General features: G+C 51.8%; 1 protein-coding gene across 1 annotated transcript; it reads left to right on the plus strand.

Moving 5' to 3' along the window:
- The first annotated feature begins 13,250 nt into the window (after positions 1-13,250).
- LOC104545004 (Krueppel-like factor 5) lies at positions 13,251-19,759 on the plus strand. Its single transcript, XM_010190024.1, has 3 exons — positions 13,251-14,136; positions 16,292-16,351; positions 19,581-19,759. Exons 1-3 carry the CDS (start codon positions 13,251-13,253, stop codon positions 19,757-19,759), a joined length of 1,125 nt encoding a protein of 374 aa, XP_010188326.1.
- The last annotated feature ends 482 nt before the right edge of the window (positions 19,760-20,241 follow it).

The raw sequence follows: 20,241 nt of genomic DNA on the forward strand, positions 1-20,241 counted from the left end.
GCTGCGCACCCTGCTCCCTGAGGACGCCGCGGCGTTGGCGCCGCTCAAGCCCGTCACCATGTCGGGGGAACCCGGTGAGGACACCCCCGTTTTTGAGGACATCAAACCCCCCGCCCGGCCCCTGGAGAGCCCCCCCGACCTGACGCAGGTAAGGCGGAGGCCGTGTGCTTTGCTGTGGGGCAGCTTCACCCGCTCAGGTGGGCGAATGCAAGCACGGATTTTGCCTTAATTCTGCTTTGGTTTTCTGCTTTTTTGCTAAAACACCTCCATGGTTTTGTACGCTCGTGCTTCCCCCTCAGCCAGAGTTGCTCTTGGGCGGGTTTGGTTTCATTTTTTAATTTTTTTTATTTTCTCCTGCTTTTCTTTGAAATGCCCCATCGCCTGTTTTGGAGGAAATCTTGAGTTTTGCTCAGTCCCTTTCGCCCAGGACCAACAGGTGAAGGGGTACCTACCGAGGGGCTCCATGCCGCCGCTGTTTTGCTGGGAAACAATGTGGGCAATGGGATTGCTGCGTCTGTGCGTGATGGGGGGGGGGATATGTGATGCTATTTTCTATTTTATCTTATTATATTCATTTTTTCTGCTGCCACGATGGGGAAGAAATATTCCTTGAAATTCCCTGTTGGTGTCCCCCTCGTACGTGCTGTAAAGATCCTGATAAGCAGATTCGGGTGTTGCTGCACACCCACCCCTCTTGCACACCTACCCTGTCCTGGGCCCTCCTGCCCACCCAGGCCAAGGGGAAGGCTCCTTGGCCATGTTTTGGGTGACGGCCCTCTTGCCCTGCCATGAAGAGCCTTCAGCCCTTCCTGGTGGGAAAGGGGTGAGCCAGGCCTACCCCTACCCTGCTGCGTCGGCCCCTTTTTTGCCCAGAGGAATGGGGTGAGCTGGGGCGCAGGGTGCCCGTCTGCGCCAGCGGGTAATGATTAACCCTGTGCCCCGTGTCCCCAGCGCCATTTTGTCTGGGCCGGGAGGGCGGCTCCTGTCCCCCCCTCACCTCGCAGAGACCCCCTATCCCATCAGAGACCCCCTCATCCCGGCCACTGTTCCTCTGGGGATCCCTGGGAGGGCATCCCCATGGTGAGAGGCTGTGTTTTGGCATGGGGCAGGGGTTGGGGGTGTGTCTCCGGCGCCGCTACCCCTCTCCCCGCCGCGCTGATGGCCCAAGGGCAGGGTCTGGGGCTCTGTCCTCCACAGGGAGGCGGCGAGGTGCAAGCAGTGCCTCCACTGCCATATTTCCACATCACGTCCTGGTGATCTGACACTCGCAAGTGGTGGTCGTGGATGTGGGGGTCAAAATGGGGAGGAGAGGGCTGTGCTGCACCCTCTTCCCCAAAACCGCAGGGCTGCCAGAGCCCCTGCCCCTCCGTGCTGGGTTCGGGTGGGTTGTCTGGAGGGTGGGGTGGTGGCCCTTTAGAAAGCTGTGGGTTATCTCCTGTCCCTGCTGCGAAAGGGTGGCAGCTCCCTCTTTGCTTCCTCACTCCCTTGGTAACTGTGGGGGATTAGGCAGAGGGGCTGGCGCTCACCCCACATCTTGGCCATGGCCATGGGGTTGGATGGGCATGGCCAGCCCCATGCTGCCTCTCGTCCCCCTCCTGGGGGACATAGGGATGGAGGCTCCCCCGTGGTTGGAAACACCGTCATCCATGATGCTATCCTTGCTGCCTCTTAAGAGGAAGAGGGGTTTCTTGCTCTGGTTTTGCCACCACAATGGTGGTTTGCTGTGAGGTGGAGACAGCTGAGGGTGCATCTTGGGGGTGGCCCGTCGGTGATGTTGTCCCTTTGCCACACAACCATCCTCTGTGGACAACGGCATTTGTGGGGTGGATGCTGTGCTCCCCACATCACCTTGGGTTGTCTTTACAATCCCACCCAGGGCGAAGTGTTTTGGGTGGCAAAGCCCTGACAGGGCTGGACCCCACATGTCCCAGGGAGGAGTTTCCATGGGTTTGCCCCCTTTCTCTTAACAAATGTGGTGGATGAGACACTGGAGAAGTAGCTGGAGGGTAGAAAAGCTGATGGAGGGTGTTTATCAGCGCAGTTTGACAAGACTTATAGAAAAGGCTGTGACCTGTCAGAGCTGCCCACAGGGCATTTTCTGCTGCCCCGGCTCTCCCCATTTCTGTCTCTGGCAAAGAAAGGAGCAAGCTCACAGCTAATCTCTTTATCTCGCTGGTTGCAAAGTCCCCTCCCCACCTCCACAAATCACTTTTCAAACAAGAGTGCAAGGTGGGAGCTATTTGCTGTCGAAAATTTTATTCGATCTGAGTCAGGCGGAAATAGATCCTTTGTGGAGTTTACTGTTAGTTTTTGCCTTTTCCTCTGCTTTTCTAACCATCTTGCCCCCAAATTAAAAAAAAAACCAAACAGAAAGAGAGGAGAGAAAAGGGCTCGTGAGAGAAGAGCACTTTTCCTTTCTGATTTGAGTCAGACTGGCCAGAAACAGAACTTTCCCTGTGGTCTCCCTTGGGTGTAAACGTGGTGCTCAGCAAGCCTGATCCCTGCTGTTGCGTGAGAGCTGTCCCTGGGCAGAGAGCTGTGATGATGGACAGTGAGATGGTGAGATCAGACCCAGGTTTCCACGATCCTGGATGGCCACATCCTTGTCATGAGTGTGGCTGTGCTGGGGTGATGAGTACGTGGTGGCTCTCTCTTGGACCAGGGATGGGCTTTCCTGCTCCCCGGTGGTCCAGGAACCAGGATGATGGGTCTTGCTCATACAGACGTGGCTTGTGTCAGGGCCGGGAAGGAGTCCTGCTCCACTTTATTTATTAGTAGAAATGTAGAAGACCAAAGCAGAGCTGTCAAGGAGACATTTACTTCCTTGGGCTGTCCATGCAATAAATGAATTCAGCTTTTAGGCAGGGAAAGGGGAGATGGTAACTTTGGAGTTTTGCTCTGGGCCTGTAACGGGATGTTGACAGCTTCTGGTGGCTGGGGGTAGCTCAGCCAGGGCATCTTTCTGCAGTTTAATGTCACTCCTTGCGTGCTCAGAGGGGCCTGAAAATATTGTGTCCCCTCCCGGGGTCCTCCTTATGCTCAGAAGAAGGCGTGGAGCCACCAGAGCTCAAGGGGCAGTGCTGGTTTTTGGGGCTGTGCTTGTGTTTGAGGGCAGGTGCTGAGCTCCTGGTGTTGCAACGCAAAGGTGTTCCCCTGCCAATCTCTGTCAGGGTGTGATGGTGCAAGGGGACCATGCAGGCTTTGCACCACCACGTGTGGGATGCTGCCTTCAGTCCCCACCATCCTTTACCCACCACCTGAGCAGGGATCCCGCATTTACGACTGTGCATGGAAATGGAGCAGGGTTGTGGGATCTGCTGAAAATTCAGTGTCTTGGTCTGTTTTTCCTCTTTCTGAGCTGTTCGGTCCATGCAATGTGTGTTTGTGGGCAGTGTCACAGTTCTTCACTCCCTCTTGGATGGCTGGGATGTTGTGTCCTCCGGGATTCTCCTGAAGGGTCCAAAAATGTGTGTGCATCTTGCAGACATGTGGAAAAACGCTGTGCAAAATTAACTTTCAGTGGGTGTGCAGGCTCAAGGGGGTGGGCAGGAACAGGTTGTCGATGCAGAGATGTCAAGTTAAAAGCTGGGCGAGGAGGAAGGGGCTCACTTGATCACTTCCCATGGTGGGTTGGCAGCTGGTGTGGCTGGAAGGGGCTGGGGAGAGAGGAGTCCTTGCAGGCTGTTTGGGTTGGTATCACCTGAAGCCTGATGCTTTCAGGGCGCAGCCCACAGATTTGCAAGTCTGATGGGGTTGTTTTTGTCTGGCAGGTGGCTGCAGGGCCAGGGGAAATCAAGCTAGAGTTGTCAGAAAGGATGAATTTGTCAAAAATCAGTATTACCAGTGACCCAAAGACTGGGAAATTTGGGGGATTTTGGCCACCTTTGTTATTTTATTTTTCTTACCTCCCCCAAAACCTCAGATTTCCCTGTGTGCGTGCGGACAAGGTGTAGGATGAGACGGCTTGGCCGAACTTTGAGCTGCAGGAGCACAATGGTTTTGTGCGGGCATACAAAGGCCGATTGTTCTGTGCAGGGGGAAGCCAGAGAAAGGGCCCGGGAAAGGGACAGATTACAGGTGTGCTGCTCCTCGTCCTCCTGCACGGCCCTCGCTGGATCCTGTTTTCCACTCACTGACACGGGAGAGGTCGCGAATTAGCGAGAAAAGCATGTTGTTGGGCTGGTTTTTTTCTTTTGAAGGCTGAAAAGGGAGGTATTTAAGGGAGGAAATGAGCAGGGGACTCTGACTCCATCGTAAATGCAACGGATTTCCCTTTATCGCTCTTCCTGAACGGGCTGTGGGAAGCAAATGCAGTCATCTGAAATTACTCACGAAGGTCTAGGGTAGCGCATTTCTGGCCGGTGCATCATCAGTGGTGAATTTTCCCCTCTCAAACCTGTTTGGTCAGCTACCTGCGTTATTTTGTTCTCCTTCCCTGGTCCAGTGAGTTCTTTTATCTAACCCATCCACTGCAAATAATCACAGGTACAACTGTCGTGTTAGCTGAGCCCCTTGATTAGAGTATTTGCTTTTCTTGTGCTCCATTGGTGAATTACATGAGTCACAGGGTACCGTTGGTGTTTGGGGATTGGATAACTAATGTTTACAATTCAGATGTTCTCAGAACTTAAGCTAGCACGAAAAACTCAAAAAGAAAAAACAACCCCATGGGCTGTTTACCACATCAAAGAGGTTCAGCCCCTTCCAAGCTCAGATTGAAACTCAAACAAAGAATCGTTCATTGAGTTCAGAAATGCTTGAAGAATTCTTTAAAAATGGTTTTATTTTGGTTTTTATTGTGATGGGGGCCAAGGACAGGATTTGCAAGTATTAAAAAGCATTTAATGACCTTGCTCTTCATAGTATTTTCAGTACAAGCTGAAGGGAATGGGAAGAAATTGGTCTCAGTATAGCTGGTCTGAAAACACAGGTACTTATCACCTGCAGGAGAAAAGAATATTATCCATCCCTTATCTTGTCTATCACATCTAAGGCAAATTACCTTTCAATATTTGGTATTTTTGTGGTTCTGCATTGTTGCTTTTGGGAGAACTCAACATCATTAGCTTAGTGGACATCACCTCTGGGACATGACGAGTGTCACAGCCCTTGCATTATCCAGGGGCTGGTGAACCCAAGGCTCCAAAATGCTCTGGCAGGACCTTCCCCAGAGCTTGGTGCCTTCTCCATGGGAACTATCCATTTCCTGTTACTGGCCTGTGCCATAACCAGTCCTGCTTAATTAACAGCAATTGGCAATTCATGTCTATAGAGGGAAAATGTGGAAAGAGATGCTTTAAGCTCAGGAAATGGGTCTTGAGGAAATTCTTTGAGGCAGCACAGATGGTAGGAAATGCTCCAACATCCCCCTTGGTCCCCAACTTTGGCAGTATCTTCTTGGCCTTGTGTGCTAGGTGCTGTGAAAGGTTGGAAGAAAGCAGTTGACCCAAAGACTTCCTGGTTCAAACACGTTTTCACCTGCCTTGGGGTTTGTGCTGCTTGTTTTGTTTTGTTTTGTTTTCCTACCTGGTTTGGCGAGGAAGTGGAGGGCCACAGTGACGGTGGGATTTGCTGTCCGCGCCTGAAACCCGACCTTGCTTTTCCCAGAGGTGTATGGGATTTTGGGTCTGCCTTGTACTGTGAAGAACAGGCTTTTTGGGCTGTTTTCTCACTTGCTGAGTGCCAGGAGGACTCCACAAGCCCCAGCAAGCAGCAGATGACTCACTCGGCTTTGTCAGACCCTGCCCTGGGAATGTGTGTCTTGTCTTCTGATCGGAGGAGGCGATGAGTGTGAGCTTTTACGTGTTTTGAGTGAGGTGGAATGAATCCCACCCATAACCCAACTGGGGAAAGCTCCCTATGAGCTCTAACAGCCTCTCCCATGTCACCTTGGTTCAAGACCTGTAGCATGGATGGGTAACCAGAGGGGAGCTGGAAGGACAAGGCCAGTGTCCTATGGCCATGCCATAGCTAGAAACGGGGATAAATGTGTCTAGGTCATCCTGTGGATTGACAACATCTGAGAGCCTCCATCTTAGCTGCAGGGGAGAAGGTGTGTGGGAGCAGAGGCTGCAACCAAGAAGGAGAAATGGAGCTGCAGCTGGGCCTGCTTCTGGTTGATGGCACCAACAGGAGCTGCATGGCTCTCCAAATTCAACTTCTGGTTGTATGCATGCATAAACCAGGGGAATGCCCGAGTTCCTGCATGTTTTGGTTCAGGCTAAAGTAGCTCCAAGCCTCCAGATCTTCCAGGAGTAGAAATACCATTAGACCACTTCATCTTTCCAGACAAACCATCCAAATGGCTGTACCAGCTCACACCAAAAGTCTTCCCAGCTCGGGCTCCTGCCCGCAACAGCGTGGAGCTACTCTAATGTCAACTTGGGACCCCCACCCCTGCCTGGAGCTGCCAAGGGGAGGTGGGCTGAATGGCCACCACGTCCAGTAAGGCCTAGAGATGGTGCAGAGCTTTCTTCCTGCTCAGTGGCTCCCAAGTATACCCTGCTGGTTATTTCTCGGTTCATCTATGGCTTTATTTTTGGAAAGGTTTCTGCTCGCTCTCTTAAAGCCTGTTGGAGCCTGGCTGCTCCAAATTGCCCCTCTTGCAGGCCCTTGACCTTGGAGTTGGATGAGGGTGTTTTTTTCCTGGTTTCTGTGGCCTTTGGGATTGCTGACTGTAGTGGCATGATTTCTGTGATAACTAACCCAGGTAGATTGCCTTTGAGTGAGTCTTTATCAGTTGTCGGAGGAAAGGAATAGCAAACAGAGTCAGCAAGTCTGCTGGAAACACTGCTGCCTACTGGCTCGGGCAGAGGCCGGCTGACCTCCCAGCTGCCCACATCTGCCTCCATGGTGACTCTTGGCCTCAAGGAAATGCCTCGTTTCTGAGAAGTGATAATTACCTTGAGTAGTTCAAACACAAGGGCAGAAGAGAGTACTAGAATAATGCAACAGAGCCGTGGGGCTCAGGTCCTGAGCAGAAACATGGAGAAAGGGTACATCTTCATCCTTGGTGTGACAGCTTCAAGATGAAAAGCTGGAGGGATAGGTCACCTCTGGCAGTCTTCTCCATGGACTCCAGAGAGCTTGCATGGAGACTTCAGCTTAGATGCCCACTTTCCAGGTGGCCAAAGATAGCAAAGATGAATCTTGGCCCACTTGCATGTAATATAGACACAGCTGAATGCTTTGAGGTTTAGGTTCTTGGAGTTGCTCCTAATGTCTTTGAGGTAGACCAAGCAGAGGAGTCCATACGGGGCCTTCTGCAGCTCAGCACCCACCTGCACAAGCACAGAGTTTGTCCCTGCAGCAGTGCTTTGTTATTTACAGCAGTTAAACTCTTGCCTCTGTGTGCACTTGAAAGGAAGAGTCCCGTGTGGGGAGTGTTGCTAATCCCATTTTGCAGAGAGTTCCAGAAGACTTGAGGAACAAACAGAAAATAACGTCGATCGAGGTCAATATCAAAACCAAATGATCAGAGAAACAAATATTTACTCAGGTCAATATTTAACTAGGAGACAATAAATGCTGATATTGAACCAAATCTGTATATAAATACGGTCTATTTATAACGTGTGCCTTTAAAGCGGTACTGCCAGGTACTTGCCATGGCTTTTGATTGATGATTATCCTCCCCATTGTTTGCTGATTCCCTTGGAGCTGGGAGTTTCATGCAGGTGCATGTATGAGAAAGGTTGGACTGCGTAATCCCAGGGCCCGGACAACAGGCACAACCGTTTGTCCCATGCACACCTGTGCTTGGGGAGGTCCCTCGCCCCAAGGAGGGACCCCCACTGTACCTGGAGCAGGTTTCCTGTGGTTGCCCCATCCCTTGAACCCCCACATCACAGCACTGCGCTGCTGTCTGTGGGCATTTTTCTTGCACCCCTCTCCCAAAAGCTCTTTGTATCTGTGACCAGCACAGCATTGCGTCTGTGCAAGAGCCCGAGATCCAGCTGGGAAAATGGGAAGCGGCCTTGATACCTCCAAGCATTGGAGAAAAGCACTGAAGAAATTCCCCCCCTCCTCGAGCCCTTTCCTCGCCAACTGCTCCCTCTGCCAACTTTACGAGCTCATTGCCTGTTTAGCAAACATTGATTTCTCTCCTTATTCTCTGCTGCTGCCCGTGTGGTGACAGCATCTGATGTTTCTATGGCAGTTTGTTATTTATCAACTTCAGATTAGAAAGTGTTTAATCATGGGAAAGACATGTCCCGCCTCGACAGCCTGCAGTGCCTGGCGCTCTTCTAATGGTGCTCACAGTTAATCGCTGGCAAAATGGCATGGTTGGCTTAAGCACTGCTTTTTTTTCTGCGTCTTCCCAAGAAACGTTTGTCTTGGATGCCATGTGTATTGATCCATGTCCTGATAACGGCTCGTCTTGATACCTGAAAGAGGGATAGAGGTCTCCAAGGCAGGAGGCTCCTGCAGGATTTATGAAAGTAGGCAGATGGAAGAGGGGGCAGACTCATGTCAGTCCCTATTAGCTGCAGGAGAATCCACTCAATTGGCTTTCAGGGCTGGGTTTTTGGTGGTTTCACAGTGCTGGGTGCTCCACAAGAGGCTGCTGATGTTATCTTGCCCTCCAGGGAATTTCAGTTGCCAAGTCCCAGGTTTGGATGTGCCAGTGCTGAGTGTGACATGGTCCTGCTGGTCCAGTGACACAAACTGGTGTCCAGTGGCCTTGTCTGGAGTGGACAAAGTGTCTGTTCCAACCTCTTTCCTTTTTTTTTTTTTGCTTTCTTTTCTCTGACAGGTTGAAAAGACCCTCCTCTGTGGTCTGGCATAGATACTATAACTTTGAGGGGAAAATACTACAGGAGTCCAATGCTTTTATTGAATGAAAGCTGTTCTTACTGGCTTTCCTTTCCTGGCCAAACCAAAGATCCAAGTTTGGACACCTCTAAACTCACAGAAGTTTTGTTGATGTCTGCTTTGCCTGTGTTTCCCCTTTGCTCATGTTTTGCCTGAACTAGTGACCTATAATTCCCTTTATGGTCACTGGAACCCTTGTTGATGCAGTTTGTGAAGCCTAGGGTGTGCCTGCCTCTATACCTTGTATCTCATCCTTGTCTCTGGTGATTGCAGTGATGGCATTGCTAATGGCTATAGGGGAAACTGGGCCACTGAGCCAAAGAAGACCTCAAGGGTGTTCAGCTAGAAACCCTGGAGGCTTTCTCCATCCAGTCATGATGGGTATCTTTATTGCAGTGTTGAGCTGAGCTCCCTGGCTATGTGATAAGTTCAGTCCTTCTCAAAAAGGCACGAAAATGGTTAATTCCCTGCCTGTGGCTGGCAGACAGGAAGGAAGGGATGGGCTGAGCATTCCAGGTCACTGCTGTCTCTTTTGAGCTCAACAGTGTCCTCAGCTGCCCTCTCTGTAGCCACCCCAGGCAGGGCTGTAGACCACCACCAGGACCCACTTGGGTTGGCTGAGGAGGCTGCAAAGACCCAGTGTCTGCAGGGCTTCCTCCTGATGGGGCCCACTTTGCCCTCAATTGCTTCCTTTGTGTTTGTGCTGCTTACCGTGGCAGGTCTGGAATGCAGAGGACTGGCAGAGCAGAGCATTTTGTTGGTCTCCTGGTGTGACTGACCCCAAATTGAGTGGTCCAGCAGCTGGACCACCACTTGTGGGCTCAAAAAACCCCCAAAACATCTCATCCATGACTTGAGTGAGTGTGCTGGGCTCAGTCCTTGATGCCTGCTCTGGTGGTTTTCAGCCTGTTCCCAGGACACAGCACGGGAACTGGGAGAACTTGTGGGTTTGACTGGGCTGGAAACCTCTGAAGATCTTTACGCCATGCTTCAAAGCCTCCTCTGGAAAGCTCTGTATTTCTCAGCTAGCCTTTCTTCCCTGTGAGAAGCCCAGAGTTCACCAAACTCAAGGGGTCCCCATAGCTGGCCAGGGCAGCCAGGAGCTGTCATGGCTCCTGCCCACAGTGGGGCTGGCCATGCCCATAAGGAGGCATTGCCCCCGCACACTTCAGGGCTGGCTTCACCCCCTCACTGTTGGTCTTCCCGGCCTGCAGGCGGTGATGTGGATACCTCCAGGTGTTCTGGCCTTGTTGCCTAGCAACCACTGTCCCTCAGCTTCCGTGTCTGAGGGGTTGAAGGCCAGAGGAGCTGGTGATCATGGTAGGGACCAGTTTGCTGGCAAGGTGGGCAGCTTGGCCCCTGCAGGTTGCCAGGGGCTGGGGAGAGGAGAGGGGAGGGGAGGCCTTCCGTTGCCAGGGGTGGTTTGGAAGGTCTGTGGGGGGTAGTTGAGCCATGGGGGAGGCCACCCCACTAACCCAGCCCTGTCTGCCCCACAGCTACACCCGATGAGGATGGAACAGCGGATGCCGCCACTCATTCTTGAGGTGAAGTGCTTTCCTCATTCCTCCCTCTGCATGCGTCTGTTGGTGAAAGGTACCGCTAAAGCCACCACGAGGTTGAGCTGGGACTCCTCGCCCTGCCCTGCCCAGCCCCAGTGCAGGCCAACCTGATCCACTGGCAAGGATATGGTGGCACCTCCGTTCTATCCTTCTGCCCTTGCCATGGTGCATTCCTCCTGCTCGTGGTGTCTCCATATGTGCAAGCCACACGGATGCCCGTGTAGCTATCTCCTTCCACATCTCGTGTCTTCATTAACTGGATCCCCACCAACTGTGAAAGGAGCCATGAGTGACAGCCACATAGAGATACCTGCATTGAGGACACTAGAGTTGGCTCCCACCCAGACACGTCAACACTTAGTCATCCCAGTTGTGCTGGGCTGAGGGGTTGGTTTTAGATGGAGGTTGGCTGGGAGGTGCCTAGGGAACTGGCTTGGTGGGAGGTGCCTAGGGAACTGGCTTGGTATGAGGTGTCAGCACCCATAATGCTTAGAAACAGTAGTTGCTAAGCATTTCTGGGCCATAAACAAACAAAGCGTCCCTTTCCCCCTTCTCGAAAGACACTGGGGGCCCCCTGGGTCGTGTGGAACCTGGGACACAGCAGCATTTAGTGACGTGACAGGAAGAAGACTTTGCTCTGCAGGCCCAGGTGATTATGAGAGAAAAGGTGACTGGGAGACACTGAACAGGGAGAACAAGGAGGGGATAAGGGGACTCTGGTTGAAAAAGGTTTTTCGTTATGAAACGAAGGCCTTCCTTGCCTCTGCACATTTAATATACCTGCCTGGTCACCTGCCACATAAAGACCCACTGGAGCTGTGAGGGGGAGACCTTCCCTTGGGAATTGAAGGTGAGAAAATGAGATGCCAGAGATAAGGGAAGTGTTGAAGTAAAAGGCATCCAACACCTTCGCCCTGCCCCCACTCCTCCAAGTGGGTCACTTCATTGCTCAGGTATGTTCGGCATCCGGAGCTGCTGGTACTGCCTAGAGCGAGCTGGCTCCTGCGGGCAACAGTGATACACCAGTGTGGGTGCACAGGGCAGGAGCGCTCCACGTTCAGCTCCAAACCTTTGCCATGGTTCTCCCTCGGGCAGGAACCCAATGTGGACGCTGCAGATGGGGAGCACAGGGGAAATCAGGGCTTTGAACCAGCCTGCGAGGACAGAGTTGAGGGTCTCTGATCTTCTTCCCTGCCTCCCACTGATGCCTTAGCTTTAGGGGATGCTTGAGTAAGGATTTCCTCACTGGAGCATGGGAGGAGTTGTTGCTGGAGGCAGTGCTGCCTTGAGCAGAGGTGATTGGGTGAGAATGTGACATAAAGTGAGCTTGTAGTGCCAATGTAGCATCCTTTAATGAGGGCAGGGACTTCTCAGGGCCTGCACGTTTGAGGAGGATGGACAGGATTTACAGCGCAGTGTGTACATGCACCAGTGTGGCGAGCACAGCATAGAAAACACAGTCCCAGTGCAGTGTACTTCATTCCAGTGCAGTAGCACTTCCAAGTCCAGCTGCTCTGAGCTTCTGTCCGTGTAGAAAAGGGTATATCTGTGGCACGTACCTGTATTTGGGTGGAAGCCAGCTTACCCATGCATTGCCAGTATTGCTTGTAGAGGTGCAAAGGCTCTTTGAATTAGCTGGAAGCACAGGTGATGCGTTTCGCTGGAAAGGGCGAGGAAATCTCTTGGGTCTCGTCCAGCTTTGTTAAGAGCAGTGCAGTTACAGCAGGGATGACATTGGCCCATTGCACTCTGGTGACATAGTTCAGCGCTGTAAAACCCTTGGCTCAAGTGTGCAGGGTGTGGGGCAAGAGCAGCTTCCTCTCCTCAAGTGTGCTGTAGGCTCTTCCAGGGAAACCTGGTGGTTTTGCCAGCTCTTCTACATATGAATGAATCTACAAGGGCTTTGCAATGAGCTTGACACATGGATAACCACATAATTAAAGGTTGTAGCTTTATAGAAGAGCATTAGCACTGGTATCTTTAACCACAAAGAGCAGAACTTGAGTCATCAGATGCCAGGGGATGAATTTCCTAGCGGATTGCTCCATCAGGTTGCCGAGTTATTTGGCTTGGATTCAATGGGATGCCGCATCAGACATGAACCAGGAGGGGAAGAAACCTGGCAGGCGGTGGTTGAGCTAGAGGTCCTGTGAGCTCGGAGGACCCAGACTTGTGGAAACAGCTCTGCAAAACCAGAACTAAACCAAAGGTTGGGTGAGGGCTGAGTCATTTTGCTGAGACAGGACAGGAATAGTATGCCTGGCAGTTTCCATTTTAGGCTCACAGGCCTCTGAATTAGTGGCTACGTCACTTAGATTTCTAGAGTTATAGCCCAGATTAATCTTAATTAAAGATATATTCCTAGAACGTTCTCAGTTAAAGATAGTGTCCTAGAATAAAATGCAATACATCTCTGAGTCTGAAGGAGACCCGAATGAGGATGTCTAATGTGGGCTGCAGATCTGCCATGCCCAAAGCATGAGGCTGACAGGAGCAGAGATTCTGGTTTAAACCCATTTCTACCATTAAATTTTCTTGTCTGTGTGACCAAAGCTTTGTCGCTAAAGCTTGGCTCTTCATTATCGGCTGTGTTTCTCTCAGAATTGCATCCTCTGCCTGGCTTACCCTTTGTTATCGGTGCAGAGAGGTAGAAGGGAAGTGGGACAGAGGACAGTGATTCACTCCTGGGGAGCCTGTGGCTGAGTCAGGGACTGGAGCTAAATCACCGCAGCGGGTGACTCCCTGGCTGTTCTCACTGCTCTCTTGATTTCCTGCTACCTTCGGCACCTGTTGAATGCTGGATTCCCCGCACCAGTGTGCCAAGGCCACTCTTCACGAGTTTTCTTGTCTGCATTTTTGCCATAGGCACGGTCTGAAATGGATAAGTACCTTTCAAACGAGGTGCCACCCATCCCAATGATACCAGACGGGAAGTACCGCCGGGAGAGTGCCTCCGTGGTGGATGAGTTCTTCTCCACAGAGAAGCCCTCTTCGACGCCCTACAGCGTGAACATTAATGTGATTCTGCCAGACACGACGCACCTGCGCACTGGACTTTACCGCCCACCTAAACCCATGACCTCCTTCCCACAGATCAAAACAGAGCCTGGCACCAGCTTTGCCCAGCCCTGCTCTTCTGCGTCCACGCAGACCCTGCCTGACTTCACCAGTGTCTTCAGCATGCCCCAGTCAGTGGCAGTGAACAACATCTTCATCAAGCAGGAGATGCCTTCTGAGATCCCCCTCTCTGCCAATCTGCAGCAACCCCAGCTTTACCAGATGCCTCTTGGCAATGGCAGCGGCGACATTGCCACGCTCACGCCCTCCTCCAACAGCACCACGGCCGTCAACAGCCTCAGTGGTGTCACCATGTCCACAGGAAGCACCATGTCCAGTGTGGTTCACAGACCCGTGCAGCCGGGAGGGCCAGTTAAGCAGTACCCACACATCTCCCAGGGACAGGGCAACTTCAACATCTCGGGGCAGTTCTACGCTGTCCCAGGGGTGAACCTGCCCCCTTCGCCCCCCAACTCACAGCCCGGCAGCCCAGAAAACCAACCTGAGCTCATCAACACCATCTCTCCCCCACCATCCTATGAAGCCACTTTTGGACTGAAGTTGGTCCAGTCATCTCAGGTCCCTCCAGTCCCCAATGGCCTTGGGACCCTCTCCCAAGGGCACATTGTCATGCAGCCCCCCAAATACAACAGACGCAACAATCCTGAGCTGGAGAAGAGGAGAATCCATCACTGCGATTTCCCAGGTATGCTCGTGGGTGATGTGCTGGCTTGGTTTTGGGTGGGGGGTGAGTGTCTGTTCTTGACACACTGAGGCTGGGAGCTGCCTTGGGCCTCTCCAGGAGTTTAATGCAGAATCACTTTTTGGGATGAAGGTAGCCATGGAGCTGGGTGGAGAGCCCCAGGGAAGCGGGGCTCCTGCCACCACCAAGGGAGTAGAAGAGGTCAATCCTGCCTGTGCTTTTTGATGTCTTTTTTTCTTCCCTTTCCTCTTCGCACTCTGGCAAAAGCGAGCCTTACTCTGAGAGGCAGAGAGCACCTGCAAAGCACGGGGATGCTCCTGGAAAGCTGCTGCCTGTTTCGCTCTGGTCTTGCCCAGCCTTGAGCAGCCACGTGCTCTCTGCAGGTGAAACCACACTGGCTTTCTCACTGACCTTTGCTTTCCCACTCTCCCATAACGAGTGGCAAACCATCAAATAATTTCCATAAACAGCCTTTACGGGTCTCTCTGTAGCCCAAATTCTCTTCTTCCAAAGATGCAATGAGCCAAATGTTTCTGCGTCCTGTCCTTCAGTGACTACTTGTGCTGCATCAGGATGGTGTGGAAAGGCATTTCAGGGTAGGGATCAGCCCAGAGCTGAAGCTGTTCCCTGTGCGTCACCTCATTGCATGAGACTGTTCATTTAAAGCCCTGTAATGAAATCTTGCAGGGTTTCCTGCACTGTGCACAGGGAGCTTGTGGGACCCACAGCTGTAAACTCATTCATGCCGCATGGGAGAGAAGTAGTTGTGTCCTTAGCGAGAAGTGACACTGGCATGAGGGCTTGAAAGCAGGGACACGCACACCTCCCACTTGCTGGGCCAGGCCCCGGCCACTGAGCTGTTGGGGATTAGCAAACAGCTTTCCCATGGGGTGTGTGAACCGAGGAAAGTAATTTCCTCACTGCCTCCCACAAGATTGATGTGCTCTTTCTGTGGCACGAGAGTGGCTGTACTAGGTCAGCCCAGAGGCTTGTCCAGCCCAGATCCTGTCTCCAGCAGCGACCTGAGGAAGTGTACAAGAATAGGACGAGTTTAGAAAGGTCTTTCTGTGCTTGTACCTTCCCAACCTCGGAAACCTGCAGATTAGGGGCTTTCTGAGCCAAAAGCTGCGCCCATGTTCTTGTGCTTAATGGTTTGTGCTTAATTTTTTGCATTTTGGTCATGGTGGGAGACAGATTACGGATGTAAGTGGAGACAGAACTCCAGCCGAACTTAGCAGAACTGAGTAGAGCAAGAGCCTCATCCTGCAGGATTCTGGTCTGCACAGGAAGGCAGGAACACATCTATGGTGTGGAAAAACCCCACAACCTGCACTGAATAAACACTGGGTGGCTGGATTGTGTGTACGTGCGGAGGCAGAGGAGGGCTGCTCCTAATCCTTCGTGCTGAGGTTCAGCTGGAGGTGAAACCAGTCAGGACTGGTGGCGGGGCAGCAGGTCGTAGTGGCGTGGTGAGCGTGAGGAAGCGGCAGGAGGCACGCCAAATTCACACCGGTAACCAGATGAACAGGGGAGACCTGTTTGTGAAGCCCTGATGCACGTTTCCAGGTGGCGTCCCCAGCACTTTTTCCTTGATGTGCTCATGGGGAAATGAAGCTTTGGACAGAAACGGTGTTTCTGTTAAAACCCTCTTGATTAAACCTGTTGTTGCTGATCTCCATGTACCTGGCGTTTCCTGCTTCCTGGAACATTGTCACCACATCTTCTGGGGCTGGAGCTATTGCAAAATATGTCTTCACTCCCACCTTGCAGTACTGATAGCAGTTTAGTCTGGAATCTAGAAAAACCTGCAGCTAACGGTGGTGAATTTAATGTTTTCATCCTGCCTTGAAGACCTGGTTGGGGAAGGGGAGATTTGAAAGTCTGTGCCTGCCCCTTCCTTCCCGCCCCCACTAATTCCCAGCACAATACCCATGGGTGTCAGGATTGTGTGGCAGAAGATGGAGAGTTGTAAAGGTCTGCTTGTCTGGGAGAACAAATGCTCTTTAGTTACTGCTGAAATAAAACGGGTAGAGCCAGACTTATTTGCATGCTGTTACCTAGGCCTGCTCTGTCCCTAACCTCAAATATAAATATTCTGGGTTTGTTTGCACGAGGGCCCCTTTCTCACAGGGAAGTTGTGTCTTTTCTGTTGTTGCAGGTTGCTCAAAAGTTTATACCAAGAGCTCGCACCTGAAGGCCCATCAGAGGACTCACACAGGTAAGAGCGCTGCATCAGCAGGGAACTGCCAGCCTCCCTTTCTGGCACTGACTGTTAATGATGGTGATTATATAGAGTTGATTACCTTAATCTAGGCTGGCTAGTGGGGCAAGGAGCACAGTTAAGTCTAGTGATGTGCAATGCTTGCACTGGTTTATAGCGACTATGCTGCTGTGTGTACTTGCTTGCCTTCTAGAGAGGTGGCCTACAATTTAGGAGCACCCTTGGAGGCTCTTGAGTCGATGGACTGGGAGGAGGAGGTGACCCCAACCCTCTATCATTCTGAAATCTCCTAAATCCTAGCCAGGTCCAATCCTGCTTAGCCTAAGATTGCATTAAGGCATGTGGTGCATATCCACGGCCTCTGAGGAGACGAGGGCTGTCTTTTTTGTGCTGAGTGCTCCTGTGGTTCCCAAGGAGAGGAAGGAACCCCTTGTATTTCCTTGTGTACCAGCCACAAGACCACTTGTATCTGGTGGATCACTGAGGCCGCTAAATTCATGGACAGAAGGGCCCTGAATATGTCCACAGGAGAGCTGTGCCCTCATTCCCATGGGCAAAGGTGCCGTGGGCTGCCCTTGCTGGTGTTGTCTGGGTTGCTAGCACAGAAGATCTCCCACCATGAGCAGCTTCCTGGGGTAAACCTTGCTCAGTGGCACTTGTGATTCAAGCACAGGTCTTCTCATTAAGGCATTTATTATACCTGAAACTTTATCAGATCCCCAGGTAGTCCAGGAACCATCAGTGCCCTCATAAATCTCTTTTATAGAAGGGCTGATCTTTACTGAAAGCAATTAAGCTGGCCCAGAGTTCACTTTTCTTTTTTATTAACAACGAACAAAACCCATCCTGAGTCTGGGAATCAGTTCTTGCACTTGGCTCTGTTCCGTTTTCATCTTATCAGGCCTTCCAACGAGTCAGCAAAGAATTTTTCTTTGTGCATGAGGTACAACATTTTTTTGGCAGGGCCTGGGTAGGAGTGGGCTGGAGAACAAGACGGAAGGGGTGGAAGAAAGGAACAGGAAGGACATTGTCCTGGCTCTGAGAGCTGCGTGGTGATAAGCATTTGTCACAGCAGCTCTCTGCATTCAGGGCTGGGGCTCTCGCTTTAAAATGAAAGATCTCTTCCATTCAGAGCAGGGTTCTTAGCTCAGATGTGACCCATGTGAGACATGCGCCATCACAGTATAAAGATGTGGCTGGGTGAACCTGGGTGGTTTTTGAACCCAATAAAATGCAGTCATTTTTCCAGGTTTCCCAGAAATAGGGCTGGGGATCCAAGTGCATTTGCCTCTTTCGCTGTAAGAGGGCAGAGAGGCAAAGGAGGATGTGACCTGAGTAGTCAAGAAAGGAGGTGGTGTTGTGGGGCAGATAAAAAGAAAGGAATCCCAACCAGAGAGCCACATGCAGGCAGTGTAAGTGTCTGTGTCCAATTTTTGAAGCCTCGTGTTCTCCTTTTGGGGCCTCAGCCTTGCTGAGCACTGGAGCTGCAATGACGGGGCCTGTCCCAGCTCCTGCCAGCTAAATATGCTTGATGCCACTTCAGCACCATTGCTTGAAGGGTTAATAATGCCCTTTCTCTCCCTTCCTTGCCTGATGGGAGCTGGGCTGAGAAGTGCATGATCTCCAAGATCTTTTCTTGTGGTTTGCCCGTTGCTACGGGCTGGGCTGCATTCATCTCCTGGAGACACCATTCATTTCCTGGGTGCCATTGTGCGATTAAATATATAACCCGGTGGCTGCTCTCCTCCCTCCCTGGGGGCTGGGAATGCTGCTTTGGGCCCTTTGTTTGAGCTTGCCCTGCCGTGCTGTCCTGGGAGATGGAGCCAGCTCGGGGGACAATTGAAAGCATTTGATTTCTATCCTGGAGAGCAACCTGTTATTGTTTGGAACCACAGGGCCTTGGTAGAGGTGACCCAGCCAGGTGACCTGGGACAATGTCTGTGGCTGCGCAGTGCAAATCCCCACCTTTGTCTTAGCGTGCTCACGCAAACCCTGAGATCCCTGGCGCGCCGTGAAACAGCCAGGGTGCTGCTTGTAAATTGACTTCAAGTCTGTATTTACCCAAGACATAAAAACCACACCTCGCTCCTCCCTGTGCTGCAGAGCCCAGGGACATTTCGGGGAGCAGGAGGTGGTTTTGGTGCCCCGTCTCCTCAGGGTTTGCGTGTCTGTGCTTTCATAGTCTGTCTGGTGCGTGCAAGATGCAAGTTCTTGCTGTGACTGAATGTTTTCTGTGTCCTGGCCAAATGCTAGCATCCAGGCTGGCCAGGAAACATGCCAGAGCAGGGCACACATGCCTGTGCATGCACGCTGCGTGCGTACGTGCGCTCACACCGTGATGGTGCGCTCGGCAATTGGCCGATGGAAACGGTAAATATTTGAGGTCGGGAAAGTCAGCACATTCCCTGAACTCTGCCTGCTTGTTCAGGCTGTTAAGAGCAGGGCTAATATTTGAGAGCACCACACCCATGCATGGAGAGGGCTGCAGCCAGGGTTTAGCTCCCCAAGCTGGGCACGGGCTTTTCCAGGCCAGTTCCCAGCTGGCTGTGAAGTTGCACAATTGAATTGATTTCAGTTCGGGAATAGGTGTGTATGGCCAGGGGGGCAGAGGCGTTACGTCACCCGAATGCTCTGAAGAAAACACAGTGTTCTGTGTACTGAGAGCTGCTGCAGGGCTGAACTCTGTGGTGGGGAGCAGGAGATGGTGGTTTCAAAGATGTGAGGCTTTGAGGAAAATCTGTGTACCCTTCTTCCTCCTGATTCCATTCCCTATGCATCCTTCTTCCTCCTGGTGCCCCCACCTCTATGAGCAGCAACACTTTCTATGGGAATTTTTGGCTTTTTAGTTAATGAAAAAAACCCAAAGCAAACCCTCAGAAATTTTTTTTTTTTAGCCTTAAGTTCTCCAGAATCCAACAGGAACTTGACCAGTGCTAGAAATCAAGCCTAGAAAGCAAAGTGGGGCAGGGGCATGTGGACGAGACCTGGTTACTGCAGCTCAGCAATTGATTCATGGTCAATCGGTGGCCGTACACTGTATATAGCAAATGGCTCATGGCAATGTGAAGCAGCAGTGTGGCTACAAGCCCTGTTCTGCAGCGGGTGCCCTCTTGGACCTTCGGCATCCTTGTGAGGATGGAGTGGGTTTTTGGGAGGCTGGGCAGATGCGTGTGCCTCTTCTGTGGTGGGGTTGTGCTGTGCCCGTGACCTGTGGCTGTTCCTGCAGGCGAGAAGCCCTACAAATGCACATGGGAAGGCTGCGACTGGCGCTTCGCCCGCTCCGACGAGCTGACCCGGCACTACCGGAAGCACACGGGCGCCAAACCCTTCAAGTGCCTCGCCTGCGGCCGGTGCTTCTCCCGCTCTGACCATCTGGCTCTCCACATGAAGCGGCACCAGAACTAGGAGCTGCCTGCGTTCGCCACTTCTCCAAGAGCAGCTGAAACTCTTTTTTTTTCTTGAGGGGCCTTTCCTCCTCTTGTACATAGGAACAAACCCATGCTGTGATCAACTGGCAGGGCAGGGGCAACGGGCAAAGCCCCCTCTGCAAGCCCTGTCCTTGACTGTTGCTGGTTTTAAAAGATATTTCATTAAAAAAGATTTATAATTACAGACTGATCTCATGACCAGGCTCTTGGCAGCTCTAGGGTGATGGACCTTGGATTCCAAAGGGCTTTTTTCCAGCAAACCTGCTATTTATTTGTCACTCAGGAGCAACTGTCCTTCGTGTCTCAAGCTCTTTGGGATATTTTTTTTACCCCCCCCCTTTTCAGGGTGGTGCCTTTGAACCCAAGGAGGGCTGTGATGGGTGAGAGGTCCTCTTGGACTGCCCCATGGCATGGCTGTGGATGTGGTACCTCTGACAGATGAGAACAGGACTACATGCC

Source organism: Mesitornis unicolor, unplaced genomic scaffold (assembly GCF_000695765.1).
Source record: "Mesitornis unicolor isolate BGI_N332 unplaced genomic scaffold, ASM69576v1 scaffold15748, whole genome shotgun sequence".
NCBI lineage: Eukaryota > Metazoa > Chordata > Aves > Mesitornithiformes > Mesitornithidae > Mesitornis > Mesitornis unicolor.

What these genes read in the sequence shown, in the direction of transcription:
- LOC104545004 (XM_010190024.1), top strand. Translation starts at nt 13,251, where the DNA reads ATGGATAAGTACCTTTCAAACGAGGTGCCACCCATCCCAATGATACCA. An exon ending in CCATCACTGCGATTTCCCAG is followed by an intron (nt 14,137 to 16,291) that starts GTATGCTCGTGG and finishes CTGTTGTTGCAG; the next exon opens with GTTGCTCAAAAGTTTATACC. An exon ending in CCATCAGAGGACTCACACAG is followed by an intron (nt 16,352 to 19,580) that starts GTAAGAGCGCTG and finishes CTGTTCCTGCAG; the next exon opens with GCGAGAAGCCCTACAAATGC.